The 20,340-nt window shown below is 41.1% G+C and overlaps 1 protein-coding gene across 4 annotated transcripts in view; it reads left to right on the top strand.

Annotated features, from left to right (window-relative positions):
• Positions 1 to 20,340, top strand: part of PTCD1 (pentatricopeptide repeat domain 1) — a 465,981-nt gene that overhangs the window by 33,597 nt on the left and 412,044 nt on the right. For 2 of the 4 annotated variants that reach the window (XM_044089358.1, XM_044089359.1), the window contains exon 2: positions 13,774 to 14,320. In XM_044089358.1, the coding sequence (XP_043945293.1) occupies positions 13,823 to 14,320 (498 nt within the window). In that variant the 5' untranslated portion in view covers positions 13,774 to 13,822. Of the gene's footprint in view, positions 1 to 13,385; positions 13,522 to 13,773; positions 14,321 to 20,340 lie in introns of those variants that run through there. The other 2 variants (XM_044089360.1, XM_044089361.1) reach the window with 2 other exon arrangements.

Here is a 20,340-nt window from a genome sequence, read left to right as displayed (position 1 = left end):
TAATCTAGTCATTAGAGGAGTGGTAGAGAGAAATTGGAATATCTTGATGGCTAATGACATTCTTAGACAACATCTTGGGACACGTTGCCAATTTTCTTATAGAAAGGGCAAAACTTTAGGCTCTATGTTTTCACACTTTAAACATCATAGTAGTGGAGGGGCTAGGTATAAACAGCTCACCATTATGGGCAAAGAATTGATTGGCACCTATCCTTGTGGACATTGTACGTCCTGTTTGGATATCAACAAAACTAAATCTTTTAGTAGTGCCAATACCAGCAAAGTTTATGATTTAAAATTTTTTGGTAATTGCTCGATGAGTTGGGTGATATATCTTGCCATTTGTCAATGCTCTGCATTTTATGTGGGAAAGACTTCTAGGCCTCTTAGAATCAGAATTGGGGAACATAGAAGTAACATTAAAACAAAAATCTACTAATGCCCTTTATCTACATACTATGAAACATCCCACGGCAAAATTCAAGTTCACTATTATTGACAGGATTGTTGGTGATAGGAGTCATCAACAAGGCTGGGATAATATTTTGACAGAAAAGGAGAAATATTGGATCATACATTTGGGTGCATTATTCCCGCCAGGTATTAATGATCACCTATAATACATTTCTTGTGATATATATCTATGTATTATTATGATGAATATGATCTTATATAACATAGATTATTATATTACAATTTATCAATGATATATTTATAAAGCATTGTTGCTATTTATGAAATAATTTGTTCTATATATTTATATTAGAGTTTGACAATGTGACTGAAATTTTTGTACATTTTATTGTTAATTTTTTATTTTTATTTTTTATTTTTATTTATACATTCTTTTTATGTTTGATTTATGTTTACATATATTATTTGAGAAATATACATGTAGGGCATTGTGTTAAGCCCATACTTGTTTATATAATACTGAGGTATATTCACAATATGGGTGCTGGGTTTATTTAATATTAAGAACTTATGTTTGAATTTTGATTGGTTTAAAGTGATGACTGACATTATAAAAGGGAATCAGATGTTGTGTTTGGCTTTTTCATATTTTTCAGCTCCACTGAAGAAGGGTTACCGAAACCGGTTTGGAGCAGGATATATTTTTATATCCTTTGTGCATTTGTCAATAAAATGGTTTTGGAACAGTACTTGCTGGCCGTTGTGTAATTTGCCTAGCTATTGTGAAGCCTGCAGTGGTTAAAGAGGAGCACTACTTGCTTGGGCAGTCTATGCCAGTCAGAGCTTTAGGAAGGACCCCATTCCAAATACCTTTGGCTAGGGTTCACCTTGACTGGGAGTCTGGAAAAGGAAGCAAGCAAGTGTGTTTGAGGATATACCTGCAGATGTCCTGAGAGGGAATGATTTTGATTAATGCAGTACCTTGTGTTGTGTATGCAGTTGCACACAGTCAGGCTTGGAGACAAGCATGTGGGTCTGGTAGCCTGGGGGGATCCAGACAGATCACACACTTGAAGCCAGGACTGGTGAGGTGATTTATTCAGAGAGCGCGCTACCTTGTAGCAGTGAGACTGAAGGTGAGCCGCAGCAGCTTGTGGGTACTGATGTTCCCCTTGGACAGAGTGACTGCAAGGGGATAGATGAGTAGTAGTACCCAGGTTGACAGTAAGGTACCGCTGTCAGAGGATACCAGACTTCTCTGGAAGGGGAGCTGAGAAGGGTTACTAAGAGAGAGGTGAGACACGCTCAGCTGTCACTCTACATTACAAGGCTTGAAGAAGGTAGCCAGGGAGGTGCCTGATTCAAGAGAAAGAGGAGTCTGTATAATGGCACAAAGGGTTACTGTATAGAGAGTGGACGCCTGAGGGAGGGCTAGAAGGTGAGAGAATACAGCAGATGGTAGTGCCCAGATACTACCGTCTGGCACTTCTAGCCATAGTCCATGACATACCCTTTGCAGGTCATATGGGCTTGAAGCATACCAAGAGACGTATTATGCAGAACTTTTATTGGCCTGGGATTTCTAGGGATGTAACAGGGTACTGCAGGACTTGTGAGCAGTGCCAAAAAGTAGGCAAGGCACGAGACAAGGTGAAAGCTCCTCCTTTGATGCCTTTGCCTGTGATTGAGGAGCCATTTCAGAGGGTAGCCATGGTTATTGTGGGGCCTCTGAGTACCCCAGGTTCCACAGGGAAGACGTATATCCTAGTGGTAGTAGATTATGCTACCAGATACCCTGAGGCAGTGGCTCTGTTCTCCATTGAAGCAGAAAAGGTGGCAAATGCTTTGTTAGAGATTTTCAGCAGGGTAGGTTTCCTAAAAGAAAAATGGACTGACAGAGGTGTCAATTTCACGTCAGACCTGCTGAACTTGTCTGTGGGAGCACTGTGGGGTGAAGCAGCTAAAGACCACCCCCAGATTAATGGTCTGGGGAGAGGTTAAGGGTTCCTATTATATAATCGAAGACGCAATCCTTGGAATGCGTCTTGATCGAACTTGAAAGCACGAAACAGCAAAATAACGAAACGGCATGCAAGCGATTTCTTTTCCTGGGAAAGAAATTGCTTGGCCGCCACCGTTACTTTGCCATTTTCCTCACTGTATTGCGATCTTGGAGTTGGTATATTCAAGTGGGGGGGGGGGCAAAGACCCCACTTTATGTAATGTTTTGAAGTTTTTATTTTTTATTTTTTTCCTTGGGAAATCGCTGTTCCAAGTGTTTGGGATTGTAAGCTTTCGCTTACATGGGGTCGATAAATCAGCGTTCTCTTTTTTAAGCGTTTGCTGATTTAATATAGATCCGAGGTTAAACTATACACTAAAGACCATGCTACAGGCATTTGCAGACCAATTTAAGAGGGAGTGGGACCAATATTTGCCCCAGCTGTTTGCTTATGGAGAGGTGCCCCTGGAATCTACAGGATGTTCTTCATCTCACATTGCTGCAGTCCTAACACTTGGGGTAGTCCGCTGTCCCAGTCGGCCCGAATACCAAAGTATAAGGCTGACGTCGGTCAAGGCGCATTTGTCTGACATCAGGACGTCAGGGTACAAATGCGCATGACCGACGTCATATCCTCAGTCTTTTTTGCCGCATGGTCCGATGCAGAAGCAGTATTGCGAGTGCAGGTTGGCGTTCTGAAATTTTCTGAAGTCGGAGTTTCAGACCGAATCAAAGTTGGCTAAGTACCCGCTGGGGAATATTTTGTTTTTCTTGCCTCAGTATTTAACCGGATGTCAGAAAAGTGAATAACTGTATTTCTTGTGGGAAACAGATACCTCATAGAGATTACCATACCTTGTGTATACCTTGCTTAGGGCCTGAGCACGACGTTGTTGGCTGTCGCTCTTGTGCTAGATTTAACAAACGCACTATTAAGAGAAGATTAGATTGTGCCAGGTTAGTTTTTGGGAAGCGTTGTAATTACAACATGCCGTCGGATGCTCCGACGCCCGCTTCGTCTAAAAAGCGCAAGGACAAAGCAGCGAAGTTTAGGTGGAAGAACCGCCTGTCCCGGACGCCGGTTCTTTAGAGGGCTCGTGGAGCCGGTGGTTCTACCAGAAGTTCCTTTGGATTCTCAGGGAGAGACTTTACTGTTACAAGATGTGTCCTCTCAGGAGGTAGGCCAGGCTGAAGGGGCTTCTCAGGTAGCTGTTCTCCCTCCCTTCCTAAGGTGGTTAGGCCCTCCCTTCTGTTTCCAAGGCTTCTTCTAGAGGCAGGCCAGGGTTAACTTCAGTGGGGTCTCCCCTAGTTCTTCAGGGTCTCTGCCTAAGAAACATATGCTTAAAATGGCAGAAGATTTGATTACTATGATTAGAGGTTCTATGCCCCCTGATAAGAGGCCTAGGGTGGAACCTGAGCTTGAGAGTTTTGAGCAGTGTTCGAGGCTTCTGAGTCTTCGGCTGAAGACTTGCAGGAGTATCCTCCTTATTCTGATTCTGATGTAGATGACTCTACACCTTCGGCTTCTCCTCCTGAGGATTTTTCTTTTCAGAGACTCTTCATTCCATGAGGGAGCATTTTAAATGGGAAGGTCAAGATTTCTCTGATTCCAGGAAAAGGCTTAGGGAATTTTGTTTCTACCCCAGCATAGGCCTTTAGCTATACCTCCTGTTCTGGATGTGGTAGAGGACGTTTTGCAGAGGCTTCCTGAACCCTGATTCTTTGCCTCCTGCCCCAGTTAAACCGGATAGGTATTATAGGGTGCCTGAAGCTCATAAGTATCTTTTAAGAGTCCTAGGGCAGACCCAGAAACTGTTTCTCAGGGCCCTAAAGGTGTTAAGGCTTCTGTTGTTAAAAATCCTGTTCCTTCTGATAAAGAGGCAAGGGCTTTGGATAGATGGGGAAAGAAGGTGTATACTTCTTCCACTTTAGCCATGAGGGCTTTGAATTGCCAGTTTCACATGTTGAAATACCAAAATTATCTCCTTTCACAATTGAAGTCTAAGGTAGATGCTCTGGCGGAAGGTATTGAGTGTAAAGAGTTGCAGGATTTAGTTCATGTTTCTGAACAGGTGGGTAAGCATTCCTTGCAATGTGGTTTTGATGCTGTACAGGCCTCTTCGAGGGTGGCAGCCACTGGTTCTGTTCTTCGCAGGCACGCCTGGCTGAGGGATCAGAATTTAGCTGAACATGTAAAGACAAGGATTTTAGATGCTCCTTTACAATCTGATGTGTTATTTGGTGCGCCTGTGGAAGCAGTTTTAAAGAAAATGGAGGACAAGGCTAAGTCTGTGCAGACTGTTAAAGATTTTTTGCAGGTTCAGCCTCCAAAGTTTAGTAGAAATTGGCCTACTAAGGGGTGGACTTATCCTTCTTATGATTCTCAGTCTAGGGGTAGATCTAGACGTGGTAGGGCAGAGCTCAAGGTTCTTTTAGGCCTAGAACAGGCAGTTCGCCTGCTCAGTCTTCTGGTGAGGGCAGGGGTCAGTCCTTTCGTAAGCAGACACAATGACTTGCCTTTTCAGCTGCCAGAGCCTTCTCGTCTGGCAGCACCTTTGGGGGGAAGGCTGGCACTTTTCAAAGAAAATTGGAGTGTTATTACCCAAGACAGATGGGTATTGGATATCGTTCACCACGGTTACAGGTTTTATTTCCATACCTTGCCTCCTTTCAAAGGCATGCCAGACATTCCTCCTATACAAAGAAAAGAGGCTCACAAGCAAATTTCTCTGTTACTCCAGATAGGGGCCATTCAGCCGGTTCCTGTGCCAGAAAGGGGCCTAGGATTTTATTCTCGCCTGTTCCTAGTACCAAAAAGGGGAACACGTGGAGACCAATTTTGGATTTGTCTATCCTCAACACTTATCTGGACATTCCCAAGTTCAAAATGTTGACGTTACAACAGCTTTTACCTCTGCTGGGCAAAGATCACTGGATGGTAACTTTAGATCTCAAGGAGGCTTACCTTCATGTGCCTATCAGACTCAGTTGCAGGAAGTATCTGCGTTCCGAGCTGGAAATTCCCATTATCAGTTCTCTGCATTGCCCTTTGGCTTATCTACTGCCCAGAGTATTCACAAAAGTTCTGGCTCCAGTTGTAGCTTTCTTCAGGCTAAAAGGAATACAAATCTATCCTTACTTGGACGACTGTCTGATTCTGGCTCAAGAAAAGGACGAGCTTCTTCAGCATCTGAATATGTGATAGCAGTGCTAAGATGCCTGGGGTATTCTGTGAACGAAATAAAGTCCAGTCTAGTACCCTCTCAAGACATGTGCTTTCTGGGTGTGAGACTGAATACAGCAGCCCAGATGGCCTTTTAACCCCGGACAAACAAAAGAATCTTTCCCTTTACTTCCATCAACTATCTCTTCAGTCCGGGCTGACTGCAAGGACAGTCCTTCAAGCCTTAGGGTTCATGGCATCTTGTATTCTGGTGCTTCCCAATGCCAAACTGCATATGAGGAAGCTGCAATGGTATCTAAAAATGTATGGACACAGCACTGCCAGGATTTGGACACTGTCATTCCAATAATACCTTGCATTCAAAAGGAATTTTTGTGGTGGGCTCAGGAATGTCACCTAAACAAGGGACTCTCTGTGACCCGCCAGAGGCGAGTCAGATTCTAACGACACATGCCTCAGACATAGCTTGGGGAGCTCATCTGAATGGAAAGTGGATACAAGACAAGTGGCCTGCCAGACTACAGCATCTACATATCAACATGAAGGAGATGTTAGCAGTCCAGTTTGCATTAATGGCTTTCAAGGAGTTACTTCTTCCAGGGCAGGTGTTGATTCTAACAGACAACACAACTGTCATGTGGTACATCAACAAGCAAGGGGAACACATTCTTATCCTCTATGCAGGCAAGCAATGACTTTGTGGGAGACTGCTCAGCTTGCAGCTAAATCTTCAGGCAAGGTTTCTGCCAGGAGCACAGAACTCCTTAGCAGATGTGTTAAGCAGGCAAATCATGGATCCCCACGAGTGGAAACTGGATCTTCATGTATTTCAAAATTGACAGTGTCATGGGGAACTCCAGACATAGATCTGTTCGCTTCTCCACTAAACCACCAGCTGCCAAAGTTTTGCACGAAAAGGTTTCATCACACAGCTTGGAAAGTGGATCCTCTTTCGCTGAGTTGGGAAAATCTTCATGTGTATGCCTTTCCACCTCTGCCTCTCCTCCCAAAGGTACTCCTAAAGGTCAGACAAGACAAGCCAAGGATGATTTTGATAGCTCCAGATTGGCCTCGCAACACTGGTACCCATTACTGAGGAATCTGGTAAGGAAGCCTCCATGGCCTTTACCTTTAATTCCACACCTTTGTCTCAGAGGACGGTCATCTACTCAATGTCAAGCTTCACTCTCTTCATCTAACAGCCTGGCATATTCTGTTTTGAACCACAGCAGGTCTCAACTTCCTCAACAAGTTTTGAATGTGATTATGGAAGCCAGAAGACCTAGTACACATAAAGTGTATGCAGAAAAATGGAAGAGATTTTTATTTTGGAGTGCAGCAAAGGATTTGGATGTTTCTGAGCCTAATTTGAGTGTGGCTCTTCAATATCTTACTGAGTTATTGGACAAAGGTTTGTCTTTCTCTTCCATTAAGATTCATGCTGCAGCAATTTCAGCTCACTATGATTGTGACCCACCACTGTTTTCTCATCCTTTGTTCAAGCAATTTCTTAGAGGGGCAAAGAATATAAGACCCCCACGTAGAGCTCCTACTCCTGCTTGGGACCTCAATTTTGTGTTGGAGAAACTTACTCTACAACCTTTTGAGCCTGCGGCTACTGCTGAATTGAAATACTTGTCATGGAAGACTGCTTTTTTGTTGGCCATTACTTCTGCAAGAAGGGTTTCTGAATTGCAGGCCCTTATGGCGGTTGAGCCTTTTTTGATTTTTCATAAGGATAGGGTATCATTACGTACTAATCCTTCATTTATGCCTAAGGTGGTTTCTAGTGTGGCTTTAAACCAGACTATTCATTTGCCTACTTTTATGCAGATCCCCAAAATAGGGGAAAAGATTTTGCACACTTTAGATGTACACAGGCAGTTGCGTTATTATTTAAGCAGGACTAGGGATTTTAGGCAGTCTCAGCAGTTGTTTGTTTCTTTTGCTTTGAGTTCTCAGGCAAGCCTGTGTCAAAACAAACTATATCTAAGTGGATTGGGTTTTGCATTGCATTCTGTTACTCCCATCATGGCAAGGAGATTCCAGCTGGGATTAGGCCTCATTCCTCTAGGGCTACTGCCACTTCAACAGCATTTCTAAGGGGGGTGGCAACTAAGGATATTTTGGAGGCAGCTACTTGGAGTTCAGTGCATACTTTCTCCAAGCATTACCACCTTCCTCTCTATTCTAAATCCAGGGCTGGTTTTGCCACTGCTGTGTTGCAGGGCATTTTGGCAGCTCCTGCTTCATTATAGTTTAGCCATCCTCCCTTACCTCTGCTTTGGGATTCTACCCAAGTGTTAGGACTGCAGCAATGTGAGATGAAGAACATAGTACAGTTTTGTACCTACCATAAATGTAGATGTTCGAAGATCCACATTGCTGCAGTCCAATTTACCCTCCCTCCTTCCCCTCTGGGTTTAGGGGTGGTTGTGTGGGTGGGGTTCTATTTTTGTAAATTTGTATATATTGTACATATATTAGGTACAGGAGTGTTTGGTGTTTTTTGGTTTTGGCCTTATTTTTTTGGGGTCTTCTGACATCTGGGGCAAGAAAAGACTGAGGATATGACGTCGGTCATGCGCATTTGTACCCTGACGTCCTGATGTCAGACAAATGCGCCTTGACTGACGTCAGCCTTATACTTTGGTATTCGGGCCGACTGGGACAGCGGACTACCCCAAGTGTTAGGACTGCAGCAATGTGGATCTTCGAACATCTACATTTATGGTAGGTACAAAACTGTACTTTTTTCACCCTTTGAGTTGCTGTATGGACATAGACTGAGAAGACCTCTAGATTTTGTCCGAGATGAGTGGGAGGATGAGTGTGAATCCCACATGGAGTCTGTTGTGGCATATGTCCTAAACCTCAGGACAAGGCTCGGGGGAACTCATGGGCTTGGCCCAGGAGAACCTGGCAGAAGCCCAGCAGCAGAAAAAGGTCTGGTATGACAGGCATGCTAGAGAGTATGCTGTCGGGCAGCAGATTATGGTTCTCATTCCTGTCGGAGCTGCAGGCAGCTTGGGAGGGACCCTTCAAAGTGGTAAGGAAGGTTAATGATGTTAACTACCTGGATAGGAGGCAGAGGCACACACTGTACCATGTTAACATGATGAAACCTTACCACAATAAGGAGGCCTTGGTGCTAATTATCTGACGTAGGAGGCAGAAGAAGTCTGAGAGGGATCTATGGCTACAGGGAGGCAGCCAGCAAAATCCCAAATTAATATGGCAGAGCCTAGGGTTGCAGGCATATGATATGACAGTGCAGCACTGTAATGGAGTCAATAATGGCAAAGGCATCTGGAATCTAAAGACAGGGAATGAGGTAATGTATTCCCAGATAGACTCATTCCTCTCAAGCAACATTTCTCAAAGGTCACTTGAAAAACTAGCTCGAGTCTTGCTCTTGGTCTAACTACCATTTGTATTAGTATATTGCACAATAAAGTTAGACACCCTTTGTTAAGGGCCTTAAAGTAGCTGATAAGGGGTTCTGGTGGCAATGATAACTACCTTAGTCTGGGCAGAAAGGGGCATAGCTAGTAAATGTGTGTGTGTGTGTGTGTGTGTGTGTGTGTGTGTGTGTGTGTGTGTGTGTGTGTGTGTGTGTGTCTGTGTAAAACAATTCTCCAAACAGGCACTCAGTCCACTGGTTGGACAGAGAGAGTGATGGAGAACTTGGCTTGGAACCCTGGCTAAGAATTCAGCTCTATAGCTGTGCCAGAGATCTGGAGAAAGAGGGAGAAACCAGCCCCGGACTGACTGTGGTCTCTGTCTGCTCTTAAGGGAAATTGCACTTGATGCAGACAGCTGCATCTGGAAATACTTTGTGTGTACTTGTCATCCTCCCAGTGTACACCCCTCACTGGTGAGGATTGAGGCTCCTTGATTACTGGTCTAGTGGTGGATTGTCACATTATTTATATATGTTATTTTGGGGTCTACTTTGAAACATCTAAAACCTATAACATCTAATTTCATAACACTGAGACCAGAACATCTAAAACCCAAAACATCTAAAACCCATAGCATAGAATTTCATAACATCTAACACTACATATCACAAGAAAATAACACCCCCTCCACATATAATGGCACCAAACTACCAAACACACTTTTTACTATGTTTCTGCAGGGGGCAAGCCTCCCTGCACCCCCCCCCATAAATTAAATATACCAACTCCAAGATCACACTAAAGTGGGAAAAAGTTAATTTCCTAACCCCACTGTAATGATTTTAAATACCCTCTTTTTAAAGATATGCTCGCTTTAAAAATATATAAATGTTATGCAACAGCAACCTGCCCCTAAAAATATATTGAAGTATCATTCAAACAGTACTTATTTTACAAACTGTAGAACAGGAAGCTTTATTATTTAACTCTGGGGGATTGTGGGCATCAAGTTTCAGTTGTCATAATAATTCTTTGTGTCCTAAATTAATGTCCCACATCCCACCCCTTGGGTCAGTTGCTACCTGCTCCAAAATAACAAACTTGAGTCTTTTAAAATCCTCACAATTTGTTTGTGTACAAATGTTCTTGTACCCTAACTCTTTTTAAAAGCCATTTTTGTCTTGCCTACATAAAAGCTTGTGCATGTGTCACAAACTGCTAAATACATTATCCATGTAGTTCTACAATTTCATGCTTTAGGATAAATTACTGCCTTAAGATCATTATTTAAAATTAATTGATCATCTGGTGTAAATGAACACTGGCTACACCTGCCACGTTTCATAGTCTGTTTTCTTTTTATACCAGAATTCAGGTTTGGAATCGTTTCCGTTACTAATATAGCCTTTATGTTGTTTCCAGTCTTAAAAACATATTATGAATGTTCATGCAAAAGTTTATAAACTTTTTCATCGTTCTTCAATATATTCCAAGTATGTCTAACTGTATCATTAACACCACCTGAATTAATTGTATGTCAACACCAAAGCTCTTTCGAAATTTTTTTTTTCCTTCTTCCACATAATGATTCTTGACCAGCTTGCTTCATAACAAGGGGTATTTGTTATGCTGGTGTTTAATAATTTCATTACTAATTCTAGATGGCATCTTGTCTGGGCAACCCGTAATGGAAAACATGTCCAATACTTAAGTGTCATCATCAGACACTATTTTAGATGTTCTGATGAGCTGTCCCTTCACTAAACTCTTCTGTTTATTAGGGTGCAAACTTTCAGACTGAAGATACCTGTTACTAAAAGTTGGCTTTTGAAAAATGTTAGGAACAAAATCCTTTTCCCCTTTGTAATAGTTTCTTCCAAATAATTTATACTGCTTTATTCAATGTGGTAGGTACACTTTTAAAAATTCTGTAGTGTTATTAATGTAAGTAATAAACTTTTTGATAAATTTTATTGGTTCTTTCTATAAAATGAATGTATCGTCCAAAATTCTACGATAAATTCTACAGTACTGATGGAGGCAAAAACATATTTTTTTTCCCCAAGAACCTAGTACTAAATTATCAAAACCAGGGGCACAACTAACCCCCATTGCTACACCCTTGACCCGTTTGTCTCACCTTCAAAAAAAATTTTATTATCTAATACTACCCCCTTCATGTCAACTAATAAATTCACCCTTTCAGTACTCAAATAAATCACATGCTGTTAAGGAATCATGGAAAAAAATCAAGACCCATTTTCTGTGGAATGTATGTAAACAAGTCAGCTACGTCTATGGTATAAAAAAAAATCTCTGTCCCACATATCGTCTCTAAGTCTCTGTAATAGATCCCATGAGTCCCTAAGCATGTGTTTAAAATGTCAAACACAAGTTCAAGTTATCTATCAGTAAAAACTGCAAGTGAGTAAGATTTTGAGTTTTTTGCTAAAACAGTATGTCTAAATGCTGGATTAACCACATCTTTATGAACATTGGATATCCCGAAAATATTGGGGATATAGGGTTTCTTGTTTTGCAAAAAATTATTTTCACAACTAGTGATCTGATGTTGAGACAAATGATCTTCAATAATCAAATCTATCTTTCTGTAGGTTATATTTCTCTCAATTTTAGAAACTTGCAGGTATGTATCTCTACTATTTAGTAAATTAAGCATGGCCCCTGAATGATCTTCACTATAAAATAACACAACTCCCCAACTCTTGTCAGGTTTCATGACATGAGTTGTTTTGTTGTTTATTAACCCCTTGAATGATCTTCAGTATAAAATGACACTACTCCTCAACTCGTCAGGTTTCATGACATGGGTTATTTTGTTTATTAACCGTTGTAACAAATCGCTTTCCACAATGGTCATATTATATTCTTGATGTAATCCTTTAACATCCAAAAAAGTTTGCCTGATGTCCCTTTCACAGGTTCTCCCAAACACTTGTAGGGCTGTATTTGAAGGTGGTTTAAAAGTGTTTTGAATTGTGGCTATAAACGGACTAAATTTTACTTTCTAATATATAATCTCAATTCAAGTAAAACATCCGTATAATCAAAATTATGATTGGACACATATTTAAACCCCTTTTCAAACGGGGAGAAATAGTCATGGTTCATCTCTAAATGAGTGTAATTAAAAATGTAAAAGCCATTCATGGAATGTACAATTTGTCCTTGAAACTCATCTCTGCTAATAATAAAGTTTTTCTCACTCTCCCCTGATAATTCCACTTCAGTAAGCTTCCCATGGAAACTTTTGCTATTGAATGTAGTGAACCACCCCTCCCAGATGGTTGAAGCTGTTCCCGTTTTCTGCCTCGTGACGATATCCTCTCCGAACGACGCAGAGGGGGGGGGGAATCTAAAGGGACAATTGTGTTGACTTTGTCAATACCATCCTGGCTGTCTAATATCTCCATGTTTAACAACTACATGGTGTCTTGTATTTCCTGGAGAGAATCCGTTATTAACATTCTTATTTATCCCACTCTTATTATTATTACCCGTGGGGTAGCATTCTTAGTCTAGTGTTTTGTTTCTTTGTGATAGTTGGCTGCAAATTCACATGCTGGTGTTTTCGGTTATTACATTTTATAAAGTAAGGAGGAACCAAAAAAAATAAGATTTTCGTTCATACTAAAGAGATTAGCATTTTTCTGTTTAATCTGTTGATGGGTGGACTCTGGGCATGTAATCATCCTGCATATAAAAGTTATTTTATCTAATTTAGGTTTCTTGAGATGTGGTGGACTGTTTGTTTTTTTGGTTTGGAAAATTTTATTTGACTTGATGGATCTAGATTCCATGTTGCACTTGTATTGCCTGAGCCTAAGTTACTTGGTCATCAGGTTACTGCCTGGCTTTAATGAAGTGGGGCAGAAGCAGCTGACAGGGCCGGGGGGGGGGGGGGTTAGGCACTACTATAATTGGGAATGAAACACTGGACTACTACATAAGGACTTTTTTTTTTTTTTTTTTTTTTTTTAGTAAAAGGCACTTCTGGTACTGTGGTGTATTACTTGCCTAAAATGTAAGTTACCTATGGTGTGTGTCTGTCTGCCTGTAGTAACAAAGGGGAGAACAGTTTACAGCACACAATTAATTTTAAGGAAGCATTGCCTGACACTATTTCACCAGTTGTCCAATGTTTTCAGGATATGATTAATGTATTCTGTATGCAGCAGAATTCTTTCATTAACATAGAGTACAGTTTACACAGTTACATTTTTTTATAATGGCTTGCTTTAATTTTAGAAGCATCTGTGATTGAAAATCTGTCATTCTGTTTTTACTTTGAAATATGCAAGAACACAGGACTACTACTATACAAAGACAGTTTTCCAGTCTTTTATATAAAAAGGAGTATCTGCCTATTGCCGACCTTAATAATGTCTATCATGTGAATGATATTTGAACTGCACAGGTCACATTGAAATGTTCCAGGCCCACAGTCATCAAAGCGTCTAGAGGGGAACCGATAATTACTACAAACTCTTCTGATGGTATGTTTGGTATTCCTGTTTGTAAGTTGTTTCGCAGTACACTTTAGGATGAAAATTTCCTGATAATTCAGTGTATTTCATTGATGCAGTAGACTGAGTGAAAGATTAGACGTGTTCTGCACTCTTAAAATGAATGACAAAGCCTGCAAGTAAATACTATTAGGAGTATTTCTCCAGCATTTTGAAATATGATTGTGTTTTGTGTTAAATAATCACTTAAAATAGCACATTAAATATTTTTTTTTATTCTAGGATCCAGTCTTTGGTGATGTGGCTGATTGCTCTATTTTGAAATGCTACCATGATATTTCAAAGAATTTTAAACTTACAGTACTTTAACAGGCCTTTGTACTCAGAGTTTTTTTTTTCATTTTCATGTGGTAGGTTACCATATCAAGGACTATTAAAAAGTTGCTTCCTCAAAGCTGACAGAAGATTTCTGTCACTGAGGGTATCATTACAATGTGGACAACAGCTCTGCCAGTTGCATTCTTTGACTTTGCCCTGGAAGTTTTATTCTTTTCAGAGCACCAGTATACTTTTGGATAGGGCTTTTTCCAGTGACAGCAAGGCTACTGATGAGAATAGTTTTGATGAAGACTTTGGAACTTTATCTACTTCATTTTCCTCTCGGATATTTCACAAAAAGTCCCCAAAAACGTCATGGAGTTCAGAACAGGAGGAAGATGATGACGATGATACCTCTTGTGGTTCAATAGAAAACAAGCTAAAATCAAGGAAAAAGAACACTCCTTACTGGTACTTTCTTCGTTGTAAGAAGCTAATCAAAAAGCAAAAGGTAACTTAATTACGTTAAACTTTTGGTTTGTAATACCTTTTTGTAGTCCTGTGCTGTCCTGTGTAATGAACAGAATCATGATAATTTTGAGGCAGAACTGCTAGAACAGGTATGGAAAATGGCAGGATATCCTGTAAATATTCATTGGTTCATAGGTACTAGGCTAGCTGCCCTTGCAGGCCATTTTAAGCCTAGCCAGTTTCCCTTTTTGTGGGCAAATTAACCTGTCCCATTCGATTAAAGACTGGCCTTACCCAACCATAATCATCATTGTCTACCTCCTTCTTCCCATTTTCTACATGGGGTCGGGGTGTCGTGTTAATTGTCTCTATCTCGCTCCATTTAATGCCACACTCCTGCCTTTTTCTACACTCATGCCTGTCTGTTGCAGACCTCATCTCACACAATCCCTCCACCTCTTTGCTAGACACCCTCGTTTCCTCTTACCTTGTCTGTCCCAAATCTTCTTGACCAGAATGTCTTGCTTTTCTGCACATGTTCACAAACCACTGTAGTCTGTTCTCTTTGATCTTTTCTGCAGTTGGAGCTACTTTGGCTTCTGCTCTCATCTCCTCATTTATTCGTCTGTCCCACAGTGTGCATCCTACCACCCTTCTCAGGTACTTCATTTCCACCACCTCTAACATTTTCATATGCTCTGCCTTTACTGCCCAGGTTTCAGTACCGCAGCGTAGTACTGGTCGCACCACTGTTTTTGTACACCTTGTGTTTCAACTCCTTTGGCAATCTTGTGTCCTACACTACACCTGATACTCTATGCCAGTTGGATGCAGCCCCTCTGATTCTAGCTTTTACCTCTTCATTCAGACTTCCCTTCTTCTCAACCACCCCTCCCAGATGCTTGAAGCTGTTCACCTGTTCCACTGTCTTCCCATCTCAATTCTCAGCTTCTTCTGATTTCAACAATTTGCTGCCATTACCACTGTCTTATCTGTACTTAGTTACTTCCCATGTGCCTTCAGTTTTGCATTCCATTGCTCTATCCTTTGCTTAAGTTCTTGCTCCGTCTGCCTGTAATGCCACATTGTCTGCATACAGCAGCTTTGTTGGTCTGTCCACTTTGACCCGTTTGCTAATATAGTCCATCCCCAGTATGAACAGCAGTGAGCTCAGAGTTGAACCCTGGTGCATACCCACTCCTGCTGGGAACCTCTCTGTGAGACCGAATACTGTTCATACTTGAGTCATGGGTCCTTGTACATAGCCTGCACTAATTCTACCAATGTTTCTGGGACTTCCAGCCACTGCAGTACTGTCCAAATCAGCTTTCTTGGGACCTTGTCATATGCTTTCTTCAAGTCTAGGAATGGCCATTTTGGGCTCTCTCCTCATCTCTAGCTTATTCTCAGCTGTATGTTTCATTGCCAAACAGGAGCGGTCCCAGATTGTAACCCTGGGGGACTTCCCTGGTGATTGGTCTGTTTGTGGCGATTACTTCCTTTATATATTACCCCTGATGAGAATAACTGTGATCCTACCATAGATAATTTGAAGGGACCAATGGATAGAATGAAGCATTTAGGAGCTGCCTCTGTCCATTAGAAGTGTAGGAAGCTGGAGTAAATTTTCAGTTTCCCATTCTAGATCCAAGTTGTGCTTGAATATATATATATATATATACAAGGATGAACTTTGTTTTATGTGGAAGGGAAATCTGTTCCAGTGCAGCAGTATCCTCTGTGAGATATATCTGTTCCTCCAAACCATTCAGTTGATTTTGTAGAAGAGGGTTAGATCCCTAGGCAGAGTATTTCTGATGCCATTTGACTTGCTGATCCACTGTAAATCTTTCAGTATTGTCTCTGAGGATGCCTTGTACCCAGACACAGATCACCTCTTAAGTCTGTAGGATACTGAGTATAGTGACAGGGCTTTGTCAGTTCGTATAGGGCATATTGTGTAGGCATTGTATCCTTTTATAGTATTATCTCTGAGTTTTCCAGTTGTTGCAAGCATCTTGACAGAGACATGCCAAAGAGGGCATTATACTCGATGATTGGCCTAATGAGGGCAGATTAACGAGTGACAATGACATCCCTGGATTTAGACACAATCTCTTTGTTTGTAAGCTGTGAAATATAGCTAGACTTTCGTAGAACAATAAATACGTTGGTCAAAAGTTAGGTCGCTGTCCACATAAGTTGCCAAAGTCTGAAAAACCGGGTGATCTCTTAAGGTCATGTTGCTGTTGTGGTAGTTCACAGGAGTAGAGGACTTCTCAAAAGATATACAGTACTGCATTTTTTGGCATTTAGTTTGTCCATTATTCTGGCACCAGTTATTTGGGATAAACATTCCTACACGATGACTAAGTGATTTGGGGATTCAGTGACTGCTCCTATCTTTCAGTCATCTGCAAACTTTGTCAGCCAGAACCCTTTGGTACTGGCTTTTACTTCAGAAAAGTAGATGCCAAACAAGAGAGGTCCCAGCACATACCCTAGGAGACCTCACTGGTGACTGGTCTCTCTGTGGAGATTACTTCCCCTGTTTTGATTTCCTGCATCCTATCTGTGACCCTGTTGGCAATCCAATGGGGGACCTAGGGTTTATTCCCAGTTTTTTAGCTTTTCCACTATGCCTGAGTGGGGAATTCTGTCAAAAGCTTTGGCCAGGTTGAGATGTGCAGTGTGTACCATTTTTCTTCATCCATTGCTTTAATGACATATTTTCAGAAAAGTCCACCATGTTGAATAAGCATGACCGACCTGCTTTGACAAATTCACACTGAGATAGGTACAGTGTTTGAAGGTTCCCTATGTCCTGACTGATTCCATAATAAGTCTTTCCATGGCTTTGCATATGAAGCTGGTCAGTTTATGGATCTCTAATTGCCTGGGTCTGTGGAAGGCCCTTCCTTATGTAGGGGAGTAACTGTAGCTGTTCTCCATTCACTTGGTACAAAACCCATATGGAGACTGTGAACATTGTTGCTAGACGTGTGACTAAATAGTGCTTCATGCTATTTAAGATGCATCTAGTGATATTGTCAGGACTGATCTATGCAGTATTTTTATCTTTTGATAGTACTTTTACCACTTGCTTTTGTGTGATGACTTGAGGTAAGCCAGTTTAGGTATATTTTGTGGAACAGACAGAGGGTAGAAAGGGATAACAGTTACAGCTAAATTTACTGGCCAGTAAGTTCACTATATCTTCAGCCTCTGTGTAGGTAACATCGTTTGCAGTCAGTTCAGCACATTGCTGCATTGTTCTTTTGAGTACAAGCATAATTAAAAAAAAAAAATCTTTGTGATTTGTCTTTGGCTTGCATAGCTATTTTAGCCTCAAACTTGGCATTGACGGATTTTTAAGTTCCTAGGTTATTTGTTTTTCAGTGACATTGGTCAAAATTATTTTCCTTTTTATTGTAAAGTTTGTTGATTACAGTATTAGGATTTCACCATGGGAGTTAGTTTCTAGGACTTGCCATGCATTTGTTCTTATGGGTACAGCTGCATTCTGTGGTGCTGTTTACATGCCAGTATAATGCGATGGTATGGGTTTCCACTTATTCAGTGGAGTTAACTGGGTTTTGTGTGGAATTGAAGCTTGCCAGTGTATTATGTAGGACTAGGTAGTTTGTCTTAGACATTTCTAAAGGTACCTGAGTGGAGGGGATCTCCAGTTTGTTTTATTTTGAAGGCAACTGCTTTATGGTCAGACCAAACAAGTGATGAATGTCACAAAAGGAGATGCTGCCACCAGCTATCTGGAATTTTGTAAATAATTATGTGTCATTTGTGAATATCAACATGATTCATATGCTTGTGTTACAAATGTATTAGAAGTGTGTGCTGAAAAGGGTTGTAAAGTACTGAGCTTTAAAAATGTATCCACAGTGTTCCCTACTGGAACAGAACAGAAATGTACATACACCATTGTAACTATTTAGATGTATATATTTTAACAATGGAAACTGGGACACAAACACAGAGAGTTAATTTCAGAAAAATAGCTGAAAATTTAAATTACTTTATTACCACGTAATAAAAGGATGTCTCAGTTGCAGTGCAGTAACAGAGACACTGTCTAGAACTAGAGGTTCTCTGCATTGTCTTGCTGGAAGTCATAAAACAATAAAACACTTGCAAGTACCAAGGTTTGAGGAAAAGCCATTGTTTATGTATTTTCACAGGTGGATGCTAAATGCTACCAGCTGCATCAATGACTATTTCTCACCTGGGACAGAGTCAGATGACAAGAAGTGATGTCATCCTGCAAGCTATTCCCAGCAGTAATGTTTGGGATATTAATTTAAGAAATCTCTGAGATAGACCGAGTATTCTGTATTTTGTCTTTGACCTGACAAGATCCATACACCACACATCTGCCTTGCTAAGAGTAAGTCAGTCTAGGGAACGGTATAATTCTCTTAGATTCCATCATGAATAAAACAAAGCATAGTTACATGTTTTATTTCTTTTGAGACTGTCCTGCAATGCTGTTTTTTAAATATTTCCTGTGATTTTGGACTGTACTGTATATGTATATATTTAGTATTTATTTGTTCTTTTATTATTAAATGTATTTAAACTTTTCATTGTGGCTGGTCTGTCTAGACATATTTAAGCTCCGAGAGTGCTTGCATATTTATTTGGTGACACTGTGTAGGCCACCCCTAATAGCCTTGCTTTTGGTCAAACTACCATTTGTATTGATAGCAACATTACACAGTACAATTGGATGCCCTTTGTTAAGGGCCTTAAAGTAGCTGATAAGGATGTGGCTGCTGGCAGTGATAACTACCTTATAGTCTGGGCAGAAGAGGGCATAGCTAGTAAACCTGTGCCAGCTTTCCCATGTGTGTGTGTGTGTGTGTGTGTGTGTGTGTGTGTGTGTGTGTGTGTGTGTGTCTCAGCTACTTGAGCAGGGACACGAAGCATTGATTGTGCAGAGAGGGTATTGGAGGTCTTGGCTTGGCCACTTAGCTGAGATCTCAGCCCTATAGCTGTGCCAGTGGGGAGTCCTATTGGGGTCTGGAGAAAGAGGGAGAAACTAGCTCTGGACTGATTGTAGTCTGTGTGTGTGCTCTTAAGGGAAATTGCATTTGATGCAGAGAGCTGCATCTGGAAATACTGTGTGTATACCTGTCATCCTCCTAGTGTACGTCCCCCACTGGTGTGGTGAGGACTGAGGCTCCTTGATTACTATTGCCAGTGGTGGGATGTCGCATTATATTGGTTGCAGCGGTGGGACATCTACATATTGGGATTCAGTGGTTTGGATATTGAATTCCTGTAGCACATAAACAGTGGTCACTAAAGAAGGTATTTGTACTCTGTCAGCCACACAGTGAACATTCAGTGTGTCATATCACAGTAGTGTTAGGGAGAGCAGGCACTGATGTCAGCAGAGGAGTATGGCAAGCTGACAAGGAGCCAGTTGGCAAAGATGTTCCAAGACAAAGGACTGGTGCATGCCAACCTACTATAGCAGAAATGATTTCAGCCTTAGTCACAGCTGCATCACAAACCAGCAACCGGGAGGACAACCAGACTGGTTTTGGGGATGTACAACTCTCAGAAAATGGACAGTTTAACTTTTCCACAGAGGATTTAAAAATCTATCTGGAGTTGGAGACTTGAACTGCAGGCCAAACTTTTGGAAATAGAATCGGCAGAGAGACTGTGGCATTTGGAGGCTGAAGAAAAGTAGAAACAGAAACAAATGGAATTGGAATCACCAGAGAGACTGAGATGTCTGGAAGCTGAAGAAAGTGAGAGGAAGAGGTAACATGAAAAGGAGATGCTGACTCTTTGCCAGGGTCATGGAGGTAATGGGGAAGTGAGTAACCGAACCCCAGAAGCAGCAAAGGTCAGTAAACTTCTTCCACAGTTTTCTGAGGGTGATAATTTTTATAGTTTTATTCATATGTTTGAAAAGGTGTGTAAACAGTATAATGTTGACCCAAGGGCTCTGGGTATGGTTCCTAACCCCCCTTACTCCCATGGTAAAGCTGTAACTGCTATTTTTAAATTGTCTGATACGGATTGCTT

The sequence above is a fragment of the Protopterus annectens genome, chromosome 12.part0 (genome assembly GCF_019279795.1).
Source record: "Protopterus annectens isolate FY-2018-M chromosome 12.part0, PAN1.0, whole genome shotgun sequence".
Lineage (NCBI taxonomy): Eukaryota > Metazoa > Chordata > Ceratodontiformes > Protopteridae > Protopterus > Protopterus annectens.
This window is presented reverse-complemented; position numbering and strand designations above follow the sequence as displayed.